The sequence below is a fragment of the Heterocephalus glaber genome, unplaced genomic scaffold (assembly GCF_053883595.1).
Source record: "Heterocephalus glaber isolate CG9 unplaced genomic scaffold, H.glaber_assembly_v1.0 deba00000347, whole genome shotgun sequence".
Lineage (NCBI taxonomy): Eukaryota > Metazoa > Chordata > Mammalia > Rodentia > Bathyergidae > Heterocephalus > Heterocephalus glaber.
Window position 1 is genome coordinate 45,117,087 of NW_028258143.1, and position 15,839 is coordinate 45,132,925.

The 15,839-nt window shown below is 35.0% G+C and overlaps 1 protein-coding gene across 2 annotated transcripts in view; it reads right to left on the reverse strand.

The window, feature by feature from the left end:
* Positions 1-230: 230 nt before the first annotated feature.
* Slc38a11 (solute carrier family 38 member 11) overlaps positions 231-15,839 on the reverse strand; it is a 54,017-nt gene continuing 38,408 nt past the window's right edge. For both annotated transcript variants that reach the window (XM_021265455.2, XM_013075822.3), the window contains exons 11-12: positions 9,607-9,738; positions 231-629 (exon numbers count right to left, since the gene is read on the reverse strand). In XM_021265455.2, coding sequence (XP_021121114.2) covers positions 339-629; positions 9,607-9,738 — 423 coding nt within the window. In that variant the 3' untranslated portion in view covers positions 231-338. The remainder of the gene's footprint in view (positions 630-9,606; positions 9,739-15,839) is intronic.

Genomic DNA, 15,839 nt, shown 5'->3' on the forward strand with positions numbered 1-15,839 from the left:
GCCAACCCATAAACACCTATTTATTTTGGAGCACAATACACTGGCTTATATATTAAATAAAAGAGTATTGCTTTGAGGAGATGGCAGCAAGTGCTAACTTTTCCTTCTTCAGTGAGTGTTAGTTCGGTGCAGCCATTAGAACCAAACATTTATCCTAGTTGAAGATAAAAAGCATTCATTTTTTCTTTATCTTTTACTTTTCACTAAAGAGTAAAGAAAGCAAGTCTTGATAAATGTCAAAGTGAAAATTTTATAACATAGAGACTAGAACATATGAATATTATTAGGTGACTTACAAGTCTATGAAAACATATATATTTCTTAAGGCAGTGAACTGATTAAAAGATACTGGTGTTTACAATGGAATACTGCGTTGTCAGTTGAAAATAAGAATCTGAGATGTTTGTGAGGGAGAAATTGTCAGGAAAGCAGTAGAACATTTCCTGCCCATGAGTACAATCCTGAGGATTGGTGATCGCCATGATGAATCCACAAACCATTACCACAGCTCCAACGGGCAGCAGGACACAGGACATGATCTTATCTAGGTGTGTCCTTGGTTCTTCAGACACTTTCAGATAACATGCCGATGGAATGATAAAGATGAGAGGAGCAGCGCAGAGTGCACCCTGTGTGTCAAAGACAAGAAACAAGAACATGTTACTAGATGGAAGCATTTTTGAACAGCTTTTTAAAAACATTTACAAAACTTTTTATTGCATATGTTAAAAGTTTAATAGATTCAATTGAATCAAATAAAGGAAAGGAAATTAATTTCAAGGAAGACTTAGCAATAGGTTTTCCCTTTTCTAAGAGAATATTTACAAATGGACAAGATAAAACAGTGTAACAGTATATCAAACTACAAAAGAGATTATCTGAAAATAATATAGAAAATAAAGTAGGTGAAAAGAGTAACTTCTGGAAAACTTCAAATCTTTCATTTTTGAGTCAAAACCATACGTTGTTGTCTTTGTACTCTTCACTTAGTATCACTGTGTATGGACTATGTTTGCAATCTTCACTGGTCTATTTGTCATTTGTGTATAAATGGGGACCTTGGGAAATTTTCATGGGCATAATTGTTTTTCTTTATTAGAGTTTGTGTGGAAACAGAGCTTGACTGTGTGAGAAAGGAAAATTATAACCCTAAGGGCATTTAATATGGAATAGCATTTTCTAAATCCTCTTTCAAGTAAAACTAAATACATTATTTGCCCTAGAAAATTGACAGCAGAACTAAATGATTATAATTTGCCCACCCTCCCCTACATCAGCCATGGATAAATGTAACCTGAGGGGAAATGTCAGTCGAAAATAATGAGTAGTAGGGTTTTCTATTATTAAAATTATCAACCATTATTGACTTCAAAGGAAAAGAGATTTTCCTCTTTTTAGGCCTAATTCTCAATAGAAACTTTACAAATAAGTAAATATTGAAATGTAAGGCATTTTAGGTAACATACTTTTCTAATTATGTCGTGTTAATTATATTACATATTAAATATGAAATAAAAGATAACATTAATAAAATATATTAAAATTTTACAATAAATATTATTCTCCTAATCCATAAGGTGAAAGTTTTCTTTAAAAGAATTTTTTGTGTGTATTTGAGGTTTTGTGGGATATATATGAATAGTGAAATGGTTAGCACAGTGAAGCAAATTAACATATCATCTCACATAGTTTATTGTGTGCATGACAAGAGCAGCTAAAATATATTTAACAAAAAAAATCCCAAATATAATACAAATTTATGAACTGATGCTGTACTTATGCTTATAGTCCTTATGCTATACATTAGGTCTTTAGACTTGTTTGTTCTAACTATCTACACTGCTTTGTGAATGTTCACTTTTTGTTTGTTTGTTTGTTTTTTGGTTTTTTTTTGTGCCGGGGATCGAACTTGGGACCTTGGGCTTGCGAGGCAGGCGCCGGAACCACTGAGCTAAATCCCCGGGCCTCTACTGCTTTGTGTACTTTGACCTGTATCTCATTTTCTCTCTACTCTTCCACCTCCAATAACCATCATTTTATTCCCTATCTCTGTATATATGACCCCTCTCTTTTAAGATTCCATACACATGTGAGATTATGTAATATGTTTCTTTCTGTTTCATTTAGCATAATGTTTACTCAAGTTGTGGCAGATGGCAGGATTTCCTTCTTAAGGCGGAATAGCATTCCATTGTGTATATATGCCACATTTTCTTTATTCATTCATCCATTGATGGACACAGGTTGTTGCCATATCTTGGCTATTGTGAATAATGCTGCAATGAACATGGGAGTACAGATAGCTTTAGAAGATGGTGATTCTGAGATGGGAGTTAGGATTCTATTAGGCATTAAGGACAGTGGCCCCAAAATGGAGTTAAGAAGCCAAAATGGAGTCTGCTGAGTCATTACCCTCTAGGGAATCTTACAAAAGTATCTATGGGATTCCTGAAGCTGTCAATGGCTTCCCCATAGCATGACAGAACATGATCAGGCAGGCCATTGGCTCAGGGTACATGGGTCCTGTGTAGACACTGTGAACACTGCACAGATTGGACCCTGAGAAGTAAGTAATCTCCTGCAGGATAGAGATTATAGCACTTGCATGACAGCCTGAGCTTCTTTCTAAATCCTTTAAACCTCTAGGTCAAAGATCTTTGTAGGTATCCCACTCAGGACACCCTTCTGGTTAGGGAGAGCTCTATGTCTTTGCCTTGTATCTTTTAAATATATTTGCTTGTGCTATGCCTCCTCTGTCTGTAGTTTCATTCTTCATCACTGTGGGATGTGACTCTGGCATTCCAGTAATAATTTCCTCTACGTTGGGTATAAAAACCCAGAATAGAAATTACTGGATCAAATGGTAGTTTTGTTTTTAATTTCTTTAGGAACTTCTATGTTTTTCATAATGGCTGCACCAATCTGCATTCTGTCCAACAGGGTATTGGGTTTCCCTTTTTTCTAGGCCCTTGCCAATATTTGTTTTCTCTTATCTTCTTGACAATAGTCATCTAGTCATCCTAATTAGTGTGAGGTATGATCTCACAGTGGTTTTAACTTGTATTTCCCTGAATATTTGTGATATTGAGCACTATTTTTTGTCTTTTATAGAGAAAGTTTTATTTAGGTCATTTGTCCATTTTTAAATGGATAATTTGTTTTTCTTCTATTGAGTTGTAGTATTTTTTTATACATTTTGGAGATTAGCCCCTATCAGATATGTGACTAGCAAATAGTTTTTCCCAGTCCACAGGTTGGTTTTTCATTTTGTTGATTGTATCCATTGCTATGTACAAGTTTTTAATTTGATGTGGTCCCATTTATTTATTTTTGCTTTTGTAGCCTGAGCTTTTGATGTGATACATAAAAATCATGACCAAAGCCAGTGACAAGGGGCTTTTATAATCTGTTCTCTCCTTGAAATATTGTAATTTCAGGTATTACAGTTAGGATTTTTAAAAATTCATTTTGAGTTGGTTTTTCATGTATGGTGTAAGATAAGGATTCAATTTCAATCTTTTACATGTGGAAATTTAGTTTTTCCAGCATTATTTATGAAGAGAATTTCCTTTCCCTTCGTGTCCTTGACAAAAAAATAGTGGACTGTGTATGCTTGGATTTTATTTTGTTCAGTTGGTTCAAGTTTCTATTTTTAAACTAGTTCCATACTGTTTTGCATATTAAAGCTAAGTGATATAATTTTAAATCAGGGAATCTGACATATCCAATTTAATTTTTCTGCCCCAGTATTACTTTGGTTATTTGGCTTATTTTTTTTGTATGTGTGGTTCTATGTAGGCTTCAGAATTATTTTGTATTTATATGAAGAATGTTATTGGAATTTTGATAAAGATCACATTGAATTTGTAATTGCTTTGTGTAATATGGACATTTTAACAATATTAATTCTTCCAATCCATGAACATAGTATATTTAAAAAATTTTATCTCATTAAATTGATTTAATCAGTATTTTATAGATTTTAGTGTACAAATCTTTACCTCCTTTTAAAATTTTGTTTTGAAGTATTTTTTTTTTTTTCGGTACCGGGGATTGAACTCGGGTCCTTAGCTTGCGAGGCAGGCAGTGGAACCACTGAGCTAAATCCCCGGCTCCTGAAGTATTTTTTATTCTAAGAAAGATTGCTTCTTCCTTTTGTTAGGTTGGTATATATATATATGTTATATATAGATACAGATATCTATATTATAGATATATCACTAATATATACTGATTTTTATTTGTTGGTTTTTGTTCTTTCAAATTTACTGAATACACTTATTTGCTCTAACAGTGTTTTGTGTGTGTGTGTGTGTGTGTAATCTTTAGGTTTTTGTACATATAGAATTGTCATTTGCAAAGAGAGATAGTTTTACTTTTTTCTTTCTAATTCAGACATGTTTTATTTCTTTTCCTTGCCTGACTGCTCTTGCTAGTACTTCTAATACTACAGAAGTGGTGAGAAAGTGTCCCTCGGTATTGGATTCTTAGTGGAAAAACTTTTAGTTATTTCCCATTGATTATGACGCTGTGGGGTTTTCATAAATAGGCCTTATGTGGAAAAACTTTACTTCTATGCCTAAACTGTTAAGATTTTGTGAATTGATGCTGAACGATGTCAAATGCTTTTTTTCCATCAACTGAAATGATCAAGTGTTTATTATGTTTCATTCTGTAAATGTGATATATGACAAATATTATCCTCTTAAACCATAAAATGTAAGTTTTTAAACATACAATGAATAGAAAATGTGACATTGGTTTACAATTAAATTAAAGGTTTCCGTAAAATACATTCTAAAAACTGTTTTATATTTTAAAAGGTTATTATGCAGATTTATAAATATATATAAGAATGGTATAATGAAACTATAAATCTGTCACCTACAGTTTAAAAGCATTTGACACACTTTTAAATTTATAGATTTTCCCCAGGATCAATCAAAGCAAACTGAAGTTGAATTTGCATGATGTAAAGATAACAAACTATACCTGAAAATATTTGAAATAATTATTTTATCAATATTTTACTAATAAAATTATTAGTATTTTAAAATTATCAATTATCAATATTTAAAATTATCAATATTTTACCAATAAAATTATTTTTGTTTCACACAAAGTGCCAACCCCATACCAGAAATATTACAACTATAATTTCAATAATGTCTTTTTATTTTTTATAAAAACAAAAAGGAGTCCAGAGAAATAGCAATTAGGGTTTTGTACTGTGAACTCAAATAAACTAGGAAGTTTCTAAAAATTTGAAGGAGAATAATAGGGAGCACACTGCATGAAAAATAATTTAAGAGGAAGACATATAAGAATAAGAAAATACTAAGTGTTAACACTTTTGCATTCTAATTTAAAATATATGGAAAATATACTTTTGTCATTCATAGTATCTGAATACAAATGAATACCTACAAAGATACATAATAAGTAGAGATGAGTTGTGGCTGGAAGAAGGAATTATGGATTCTGTAAATTCTATCATTATACTTAGAAGTGATCATGATTTTTAAATTATGAAAAATACTATAGAATTCAATCTATATTTTATTCTAAAATATTACTCTGGTTTCTTTGAAGTAATTTCTGAAGACAACAAAATTATTCAAATAAATGTGTATACTGGTCTGGCTGAGCAGTCCCTTTCTTTGTCGGAACAGAACTGTGAGCTAAGGCATCAGGAGCTACAGAGGGAAGGTGCTCTCAGGGTGAAAACTGCCACCAGCTGCCGCTAAGAAGCTGTCATCGGTCAGCCCTTTGGAACTCTTTCACCTAACTTTCTGGGCAGGGCAACGGAATGGGTGTTCTGTTTGTATTGTAATTCTTAAGAGTTGAGAATATAACAATTAGAGGGAAAACTACATAGTTGATGTTTTTAGCAGAGGAAGCCCAATTAATTATCTTGCCAGTTACTTTCCAGATATCTAAAAGCTCAGTCTTGACAAAGATTGTTGCTAAGATCTCAGATTATCTATAAAATGATAGTATAGTTCCATCTGCTCTATCCTCTATAAATTAGTCCATCTTAGCTCACCTATGTAATGTAGATCTATTTTAGGATTCACCACTGGTTTGAAATGATATTTTTAAATTGCATGACTGGTACAAAAGCATAACTGCTTATTAAAAAGATAATAAAATATAGTCTTATTTATAAAGGCAAGCTAATGCTATTCATTGATAATAACACTATTAATGCCAGGACATTTTGCATGGCCAATAGGGAAAGAACACAAGGTGTTGAAAATTTTTACTAGGAGTGTAGATTGGGTAGTGTCTGAATGCTCTTGCCTGAATAGAAACCTCTTGGGGCTGGTGAAAACTAAAAGAATGCTTATACATCTTTTAAATTTCTACTTTGTAATCAGTTCAGACACATGAAATTTATTCCTATATCATAAAAAATAAACACATTCTGTCTAGCTCTGGAAGTCTTTGGCAACGTGGACTGTGGTTTGCTCACCCCGGTGACTGCATTTCTGTGACTGGGCTCTCACTGGGTATTTGACTTGCTTCCTTCTCTCTGTACAAGATACACACAGTGCTTGCTGGGCTGGTTACTCTTGCCACAGGCACCAGCTGTCTCATTTTTTTTCTCTTTCTACTGCTGCAAGGAGCAACCCATAGGGCCCAATTACTGCAGATGCCTCTAACAGGAGCATCAGTGCCAAGATGCTGGATTCTTATTACCAAGAATTGGACTTATATTTCTTTTATTAACTTTTAAAATGAATCATTTAAGATTGAGAGTGGTTGGTTTTGGAAAAATACTTCATAGTTATATATTGTCATGAAAATAATGAAATACAAGTAAAATTCTAAGTGAGGTTTTAATTTTATTGAATACTATAACCTAAATAACTTATATTTTTTAATTTTATGAAATGCAGTATTTTCTTAACATTGCAAGATTTGCTTCTGATGTACACGTCGTCTGTGAAGGTCATTGTTCTACTCAGTGACAATTCAGAAACTACCACAGAAAAAAATCCCTAAAATACTAGAGTTATTAACTAACATGAAGAGGCCCTGTATTTAATTTCAGTACCTCCCCAACAATGAACTAGAATAAAAGATATTGATTAAAAATTAAGACAAAAATTCAGTTTCATTTTATTTCATTTCTTGGTATTTAACCCATTATTAAAATCTATTCTTATATATTATGGGTTATTCTTAACCTTAGAGATAAATTCAATGCATAGATTTTTCATTTTAAAAAGTAGATAGAAGAGCAGAATTATTTTTACATAATTTAACCCCTCAGACCCAGAAAATCTTAGACTACTAAAATGATTAAAAATTAACCCATTTTCCATTCCTCCTTCTCATCTCTCTTAGAAGCTTTCTCTCAATAAATCTTCCTACTCTTAAAAAAAATGTAGGCTGAAAGACCCAGATACCTGTGTTCAAATCTTGATTCATCTACTTACAACTAGTATGAACTCAGATTATTTATTTAATCATGTTGCCTTAGTTTCTCTGTCTGTGAAGTTAACATGGATTAAAAAAGATAACGCATGCAAAGTACTTAGCACAGCATAAGTAAATGTTAGCCCAAATTTTCACTATGAAGTGGAACATGGCATGCTTTACTCTTTTGATATGTAGCATGTTCCATCGTGTGTTAGCTTGTCTGACAGACAAGCTCCACTTGGCTCTACTAGACATTGTAAGTGCCCACACAAAAGGGAGCTGGATAAAGGCCTGAGTATGTTTTTATGCATACCAAAAAACTTTTATTGATGGCGAAAACACATATTCTTTGGTAGTTTATAGAGAAAGGTGGTCCAGATTTCATGAATTCTCATAAAGTGCTTTAAAACTAGTGAAATAGTCTTGCGTTGTTAGGTCCTAATAGATAATATAGTCTTCTTCCTTAATTGTTCTGTGTATGTGTCTATATAAGCAGGTTTAAAAAAAATCTAAGTATCCTGAAGTATGTTTTAAATTTTAAAAACAGTCCTTCCCAGCCTACTGGGAAGTCATATCTTGACTTTTTAATAGACATTGACAAGGTATTTTTCTCCTGTTTTAATACCCAGGATCCTGTTAATCACAGCACATTTTCAATATAAGTAAAATAGGGAATATTTAGTGTAAATGTGCTTACAATCATGTTTCATATGCATCATGGAGAGTAACAATTAGTTCCACAGAAAATAGTGGCCAACTTTACAGAAATCCATCATTCCTTAAAAATGAGCAATTTGAGCTTAGAATGATCCAAAAAATTCTCAGGCTATCAAGATGTGATGAACATTCAGGCAACTGATAAGCACATTTTCTCTCAGAACAAAATCCTACAACATTAATCAAGCAAATAAAATGTGTGAACTCAACTGAGACATTTTATAAACATTTATAATATATAGACACTTTATAAACAGGGCTAAGGGTGATTACCCTGATCATCTCTATAACGCACTTGAAAGATTACCATTGTCAACATCAATACTATTTTGTAACAATTTCCTGGTACTATGCTGAAGAATGTCTCTTATGATGGAGAATGGGGACAAAATGGAATAAAAGAATTAAGATATATTATGTACATGTACCTACTTCCCAAGATGAATGTAATCATTATGTACTGCAAGAATATACTAATAAAAAATTTAAAAAGAACATCTGTTACATAGAGGAATATTTGTAGAAATAGGTCCTGAAGTGTGGTCTCAAGGGACAATCACTCATGTAGTAATTTGAGCATAATGTCCTTAGCCCTGTGCCAAGTATCATGGAAGATGGAGAAGGTAGTTAAATATTGTTGTTTTCAAAGATCCTAGAATTTGGTAGGTAAGGCAAATTTATAAGTAATTCAAACAGTTTATGACCTGAGATGATATATAAATCAAGTTATTGCATTAAAGTAGCAATGATTCATTTAGACAAATCAAGGTTGCTGCATGAAATTACTTTGAGTCTATCTACTATCCTTTGTCCTGTGCAAAATAAGACATAGATTGAAGTTCCCTTTGACATTTGTCTACCCCTTGTGTAAGCTTTTCTCCTCCCTGAGATGGGGCGTCTCACTGTGTTGCCAAAGCTGACCTTGAGCTCCTGGGCTCAAGTGATCCTCTTTACTCAGGCATGTAGCTATGACAAACACCATATAGACAAACACCACTGTGCTTGTTTTTTTTTTTTTTTTCACCAATATTGGTGGAATAGAAAATAATTCCCTAGTCACCTGAGGTTTTAGAAAGCTGCAGATCAGATAATTATTTGTTGTGAGGGGTTGTCCTATGCACTGGGAGACATTGGCAGTGTTCCTCGTCTCTTCTCACTAGATGCCAGTAGCACTGCCAGCCAGGTATGCAACCAAATATGTCTCCAAACATGTCAAATGTTCCCCGGGGGAGGAAGAGTTCCCCATTAGTCTCCATTTGGGAACCACAGCTTTAAAAATTTATAGTCCTATAAAGTGCAGAGTATCATCATTATAAATATGTACTATTGTATTACAAACACATTTTCATTCCATTTTAGAAGTGACACTTTTGTTAAGGAAAATTTATCTTATATTAAATGGAAACATTCTATTTAAAGGGATTTTTAAAATGGAAGGAGTAAATTTTCAAATGTACTTACATTGAGTTCTAAAACTATTCCAAGGCAGTCAATCAGCAATGACAATAGTGTGGCTACAGTAATGATCACCACTGTTATAACAATGTGGAAAACTGATGAAAGATTCCCACCAAAAAACACATTGGCAATTACCTGTCAAATAAACAGATTATTTTGAAAGTTACCATTGAGGTATGCCAGATTTATTGACAGAGTATTTCATAATAGCACTTAGGACTGTATAAAATGTCACCAACAAGGTAATCAAATTTCAAGTTACTATGAAATTGATCCCAAAGCAGTTACATATTGACACACACACATCTATATTCTTTGTTGCACTATTAGTTGGTGGGTTATACTACAGAGCCAGAGCATGCCATACCAGTAGTTTTTTTTTAAATTTATATATTAATTGGTACATTTTAGGTATACAGTACATTTACATTTATTTATTTTTATTTTTTTTTGTTTTTTTTTTGTCAAATTCTTTTATTGGTACATTTTAGGTATACAAAACAATTACATTTCTCATTGGGAATTGTACCTTTACATAATGCATCTTGGTTCTTATTTTTTCCCCATTCCTAGCCCTCCCTTCATGCCCTCCACCCTTCCCTATTTACAAAGACTTTATTTCCATTTTTTCCATTTCTCAGCATTTTTCCTTTCCCTTCTTTCCTTTCCCCTGCCCTTCCCACTACCCCTATCCCTTTGGACCTTTTCTTCCTATTTTGCATTATCAATTATTCATTCTAATCATTGGGACATTTTAGGTACACAATATAATGACATTCATCATTGGAAATTTGCACCTTTACATAATCTCGCTTGGTTCTTATTCTTCACCCTTGCCCAGCCCTCCCTTCAACCCCTCCACTCCTCCCTATTTACAAAGATTTTGCTCCTATTTTTCCATTTTCTCATATTAATCCCATTCCCTTCTATCCTTTCCCCTAGCCCTCCCACTTCCTTCCCCGTTGCCCCTTTTCTTCCTATTTCACATTACCTATTACACATTTAGTCCTTATTTACACTTTCAGTTTCTCACACCAGAGAAACTATTCGGTATTTATACATGTGTGTCCTATTTATTTCACTCAAGAGTATCGCCTTAATGTGCATCCACTTAGCTATAAATGTCTCTAATTTCTCATTTTTTATGGCTGAGTAGGACTCCATTTTATTAAAAAAAAACCCCACATTTTCCTTATCCAGTCTCCAGTTGATGGGCATTTGGGCTGTTTCCAAGTTTTAGCTATCACAAACTGTACTGCTATGAACATGGGCGCACATATATCGCTGTGGTATGATTCTTTTAATTCTTTGGGGAAGGTCCCTGGTAGTGGAATAGCGGGGTCAAATGGGACTTCCAGTCCTAGTTCTTTGAGGTATCTCCATACTGATTTCCACAGTGCTTGCACCAGTCTACACTCCCATCATCAGTGGAGCAGGGTTCCTCTTTCCCCACAGCCCTGCCAGCATTTGTTATTGGTTGATTTCATGATAGCAGCCATTCTTTCTGGAGTGAAGTGAAATCTCAGGGTTGTTTTCATTTGCATCTCTCCAATGACCAGTGATGTTGAAAATTTTTTCATGTATTTATTTGCTCTTTCTACTTCTTTGTGTGAGAAATGTCTGTTCATTTCAGATGCCCATTTTTGGATTGGGTCTTTAAATTTGGGAGGTCTGATCTTTTTAAGTTCTTTATAGATTCGAGATAGTAGACCTTTGTCTGAGGAAGAGCAGGTGAAGATTTTTTCCCACATTGTGGGTTGTCTCTTCACACTGCTGGTGGTTTCTCTTGCTGTTCAGAAGCTTTTTAATAAGAAGAGATCCCACTTGTTGATTGTTTGTGCTAGTTCACGGGCAACTGAGGTTTTGTTCATAAAATCTTTTCCTACACTGATGTCTTCAAGGGTTCTACCTAACCTCTGTTCCAACTGGTTCAGAGTTTCTATTTTAATATTTAGATCTTTAATCCATTTTGATTTTAGTTTAGTGCATGGCAAGAGATATAGGTCTAGTTTTAATCTTTGGCAAGTTGAAGCCCAATTTTTCCAGCATCATTTATTAAAGAGGCTATCTTTCCTCCAGTGAGGGTGTTTGGCTCCTTTGTCGAAAATGAGATGGCTGAGTGTGTCTGGCGTTGTTTCTGCATCTTCTAATCTGTTCCACTGGTCCTCAGGTCTGTTTCTTTGCCAGTATCATGCTGTTTTTATCACAGTAGCTTTGTAGTAGAGTTGCAGGTTGGGGATTGTGATACCTCTACCATGTCTCTGTTACCTAGAATTGCTTTTGCTATTCTGGGTCTCTTCTTGCTCCAAATGAATTTTTCGATTGTTTTCTCGAGGTTTATGAAGTATGTTGCTGGGATCTCAATTGGAATTGCATTGAATCTTTATAGCAGTTTTGGAAGTATGGCCATTTTCACTATATTAATCCTTCCTACCCAGGAGCAGGGGATGTCTGTCCATTTTCTGATATCATTTTCAATCTCTCTTTTCAGAGTGCCATAGTTTTCAGAGAAGAGGTCTTTGATTTCTTTCGTTAGAATGATTCCTAGGTATTTCAGTTTTTTGGTTGCTATTGTGAAAGGAATTATTTGCCCTATTTCTCTCTCAGTGAGTCTGTCATTGGTGTAGAGGAAAGCTATTGATTTTTGTGTGTTGACCTTGTAACCAGCTACTTGACTGAATTTGGTTATTAAGTCTAGAAGACTTTTGGTGGAGTTCTTGGTGTCTTCTATATAGAGTATCATGTCATCTGCAAACAATGACAATTTGACTTTTTCATTTCCTATCTTTATTCCTTTTATTTTTCTCCTGTCTAATAGCTGTGGCTAATGTTTCCAGAACTATATTGAACAAGAGTGGTGATAGTGGCCATCCTTTTCTTGTTCCTGATTTTAGTGGGAAGGATTTCAGTTTTTGACCATTTAGTATGATATTGGCTGTTGGTTTTTCATAGATGGTTTTTATCAGTTTGAGGTAGAGAGCATCTATTCCAATTTTTTGTAGGGTTTTTCTCATAAATCCATGTTGGATTTTGTCAAATGCTTTTTCTGGGTCTATGGAGGTAATCATATGGTTTTTGTCCTATAGTGTATTACATTGATTGATTTGCATGTGTTGAACCATCCCTGCTTCCCTGGGATAAATCCCACTTGATCAGGGTGCATGATCTTCCTGATGATCTTCTGCATTCTGTTTGCCAGTATCTTATTAAGGATTTTTGCATCTATGTTCATTAGTGAGATTGACCTATAGTTCTCCTTTTCAGTTGAGTCTTTCTCTGCTTTGGGGATCAAGGTGATGCTTGCTTCCAGGAATGAATCTGGGAGTATTGCTTCCCTTTCAATGTCATTGAAGAGTTTAAACAGTAGTGGCAGCAGTTCCTCTCTAAATGTCTTGTAGAATTCAGCAGTGAAGCCATCAGGTCCTGGGCTTTGCTTAGTTGATAAGTTTTTAATTATGTTTTCAATTTCATTGGTTAATATTGGGTTGTTCAGAATTTTTAGGTCTTCTTCATTCAACTTTGGTAATTCATATGTATCTAGGAATCTGTCCATTTCTTCTGTGTTATCCATCTTATTGGCGTATAGGTTCTGGAAGTAGGTATTGATGATCCTCTGTATTTCTGCTGGGTCTGTTGTAATTTCACCCTTTTCATTCTTAATTGCATAGATTTGGGCCTTTTCTTTCCTTTTTCTGATAAGGTTGGCTAAGGGTTTGTCAATTTTGTTGATTCTTTCAAAGAATCAACTTTTAGCTACATTGATTTTTTGTATCGTTCTCTTAGTCTCCATTGCATTGATTTCTCCTCTGATCTTTATAATTTCCTTCCCTGTCTGAGTTCTGGGGTTGTCCTGTTCTTCTTTTTCTAGAAGCTTGAGGTGTAGCATCAGGTTGTTTAATTGGGCTTGTTTTGTTTTCCTAATATGCGTATTCACTGCTATGAATTTCCCTCATAAGACTGCTTTCATTGTGTCCCACAGATTCCGATATGTTGTATTGTCACTGTCATTTAATTGAAGGAACTGTCTAATTTCTTCTTTAATTTTCTCTGTGACCCATTGGTTATTCAGAAGTGTGTTGTTCAATTTCCACATGTTTATGAAATTTTTTTGAGTTTCTTTTGCTATGGATCTCCAATTTCATCGCACTCTGGTCTGATAATATACAGGGGATAACTTTGATTCCTTTGCACTTACTTAAACATGTTCTATGTGTGAGTATGTGGTCTGTTTTGGAGAATGACCCATGTGCAGCTGAGAAGAATGTGTGTTCTGATTTTGTGGGGTGAAAGAGTCTGTAAACACCTGTTAAGTTCATTTGTTCAAGAGTTCGATTGAGTTCTAGTATTTCATTACTTATTTTTTGTCTAGTTGATCTATCTATTTGTGACAGTGGGGTGTTGCGGTCCCCCACTACAATTGTATTAGTGCATATATGACTTTTCATGTCCGTTAGTATTTGTTTTATATAGTTGGGCACACTAGTGTTTGGTGCATAGATATTTATGATTGTCATCTCTTCCTCTTGGATTCTTCCCTGTACAAGGATGTAGTGTCCTTCTTCATCTCTCTTAATCAGTGTTGGTTTGAAATCTACTTGATCTGTAAAGAGGATAGCTACTCCTGCTTTTTTTCAGGTTCCCATCACATGGAGTATTGTTTTCCACCCTTTAACTTTCAGTCTATGAGTTTCCTTTTGAATCAATTTTGTTTCTTATATGCAGCAAATTGTTGGATTTTGTTTCTTGACCCATTCTGCCAGTCTATTTCTTTTGATTGGTGAATTGAGATCATTAACATTGATGGTTATAACTTAAACTATAACCCAAGTTATAAGAACAAGTTATAACTTGTTGCGTTCTCCCCCTTTACATTTATTTTCTTGTCGTGCCAGATGGGTTCATTCTGCTTTGCTTCCTGGGGTTATGATCCTCAATGTCTGTTCCTAGGATATTGTGTAGAATTCATTGGAGTGCTGGTTTGGTATTCACGAAGTTCCTAAGGTGCTCTTTGTCATGAAAGTATCTCATTTCTCCATCCATTTTGAAAGATAGTTTTGCAGGGTACATCAATCTGGGTTGGAAGCTGTTTTCTTTTAGGGCTTGGAATATGTCACTCGAAGCTCTTCTTGCCTTGATGTTTTGTGTTGAGAAGTCTTCTGTGATTCTGATGCGTTTTCCTTTGTTTGTGATTTGTTTCTTTTCTCTAACTGCTTGTAGAACTTTGTTCTTCTGTTGAGTTTCTGGAATCTTAACAATTATATGCCTATATGTAGATTTTTTTTGATCAAGGCTATTTGGAGTCCTATATGCCTCACTTATCTGTATGTCAAGCTCTTTTCCCTTGCTTTGGAAGTTTTCTGCCATTATTTCTATGAAGAGTTTTTTTATGTCATCTGCACTCTCTCCTGTTTCTTCATTGACTCCAATCAGTCTTATGTTATTCTTCTTTGCATCATCTAGCAGGTGCTGGATTGATTTCTCATGTTCCCTTAGAATTTTGAAGCAATTTTTCTTTTCCTGGTCACTAATTGCAATCTTATCTTCTATATCTGAAATTCTGTCCTCACATTGGCTCATTCTGCTGTGTAGACTTTCAATGGAGTTTTTCATCTCCTGGAAATCTATTTGTATCTGTTTTATGGATTCCGTCTGTTTCATATGTTGGGATTCCATCATGTTCCTCAGCTCCTCTCTAGATTTATTAATCATGTCTTGCACTAGGAGCACAATTTCTCCTGTTATCTGAGAAATTATCTCTGATTTCATTTTTTCTGGATCCCCTTTTTTTGCCAGTTCAGTGGGTCCAGGTGGTTGAGTATCAGAGTGTTCCATCTCATTTCCCTTCGGGGTTGCTCTAGGTGATCTGGAAGTCTGGTTTTGAGACTTATTTACATGTTTTCTCATTTCGACTTGGAGGGGGGCTGCTGGTGCCTGCATGGGTTACCTCCTCTGAGCTGGGAGAGGTGGGAGAGGGGCCAGGAGCAGCGGGACAGAAGGTGGCCCAAAAGCCCTTTCTTGTGGGCTGGGAGCAGGGGGAGGGATGGTGGCCGGGAAGCCCCTTCTTCTGGACCAGGAGCAATGGGACAGCATCTCAGAAAACCCTACCTCTGGGCCGGGAGCGTTGGGACTCAGTACCGTGGTGTGGTGGTCTGGTGTCCTCTGGGTCTTTGTAGTGTGGAACCAGGTGGCTGCCTGTCTGCAGTGGGCTGATTCAGTGTGTTCCACTACCCGCGACC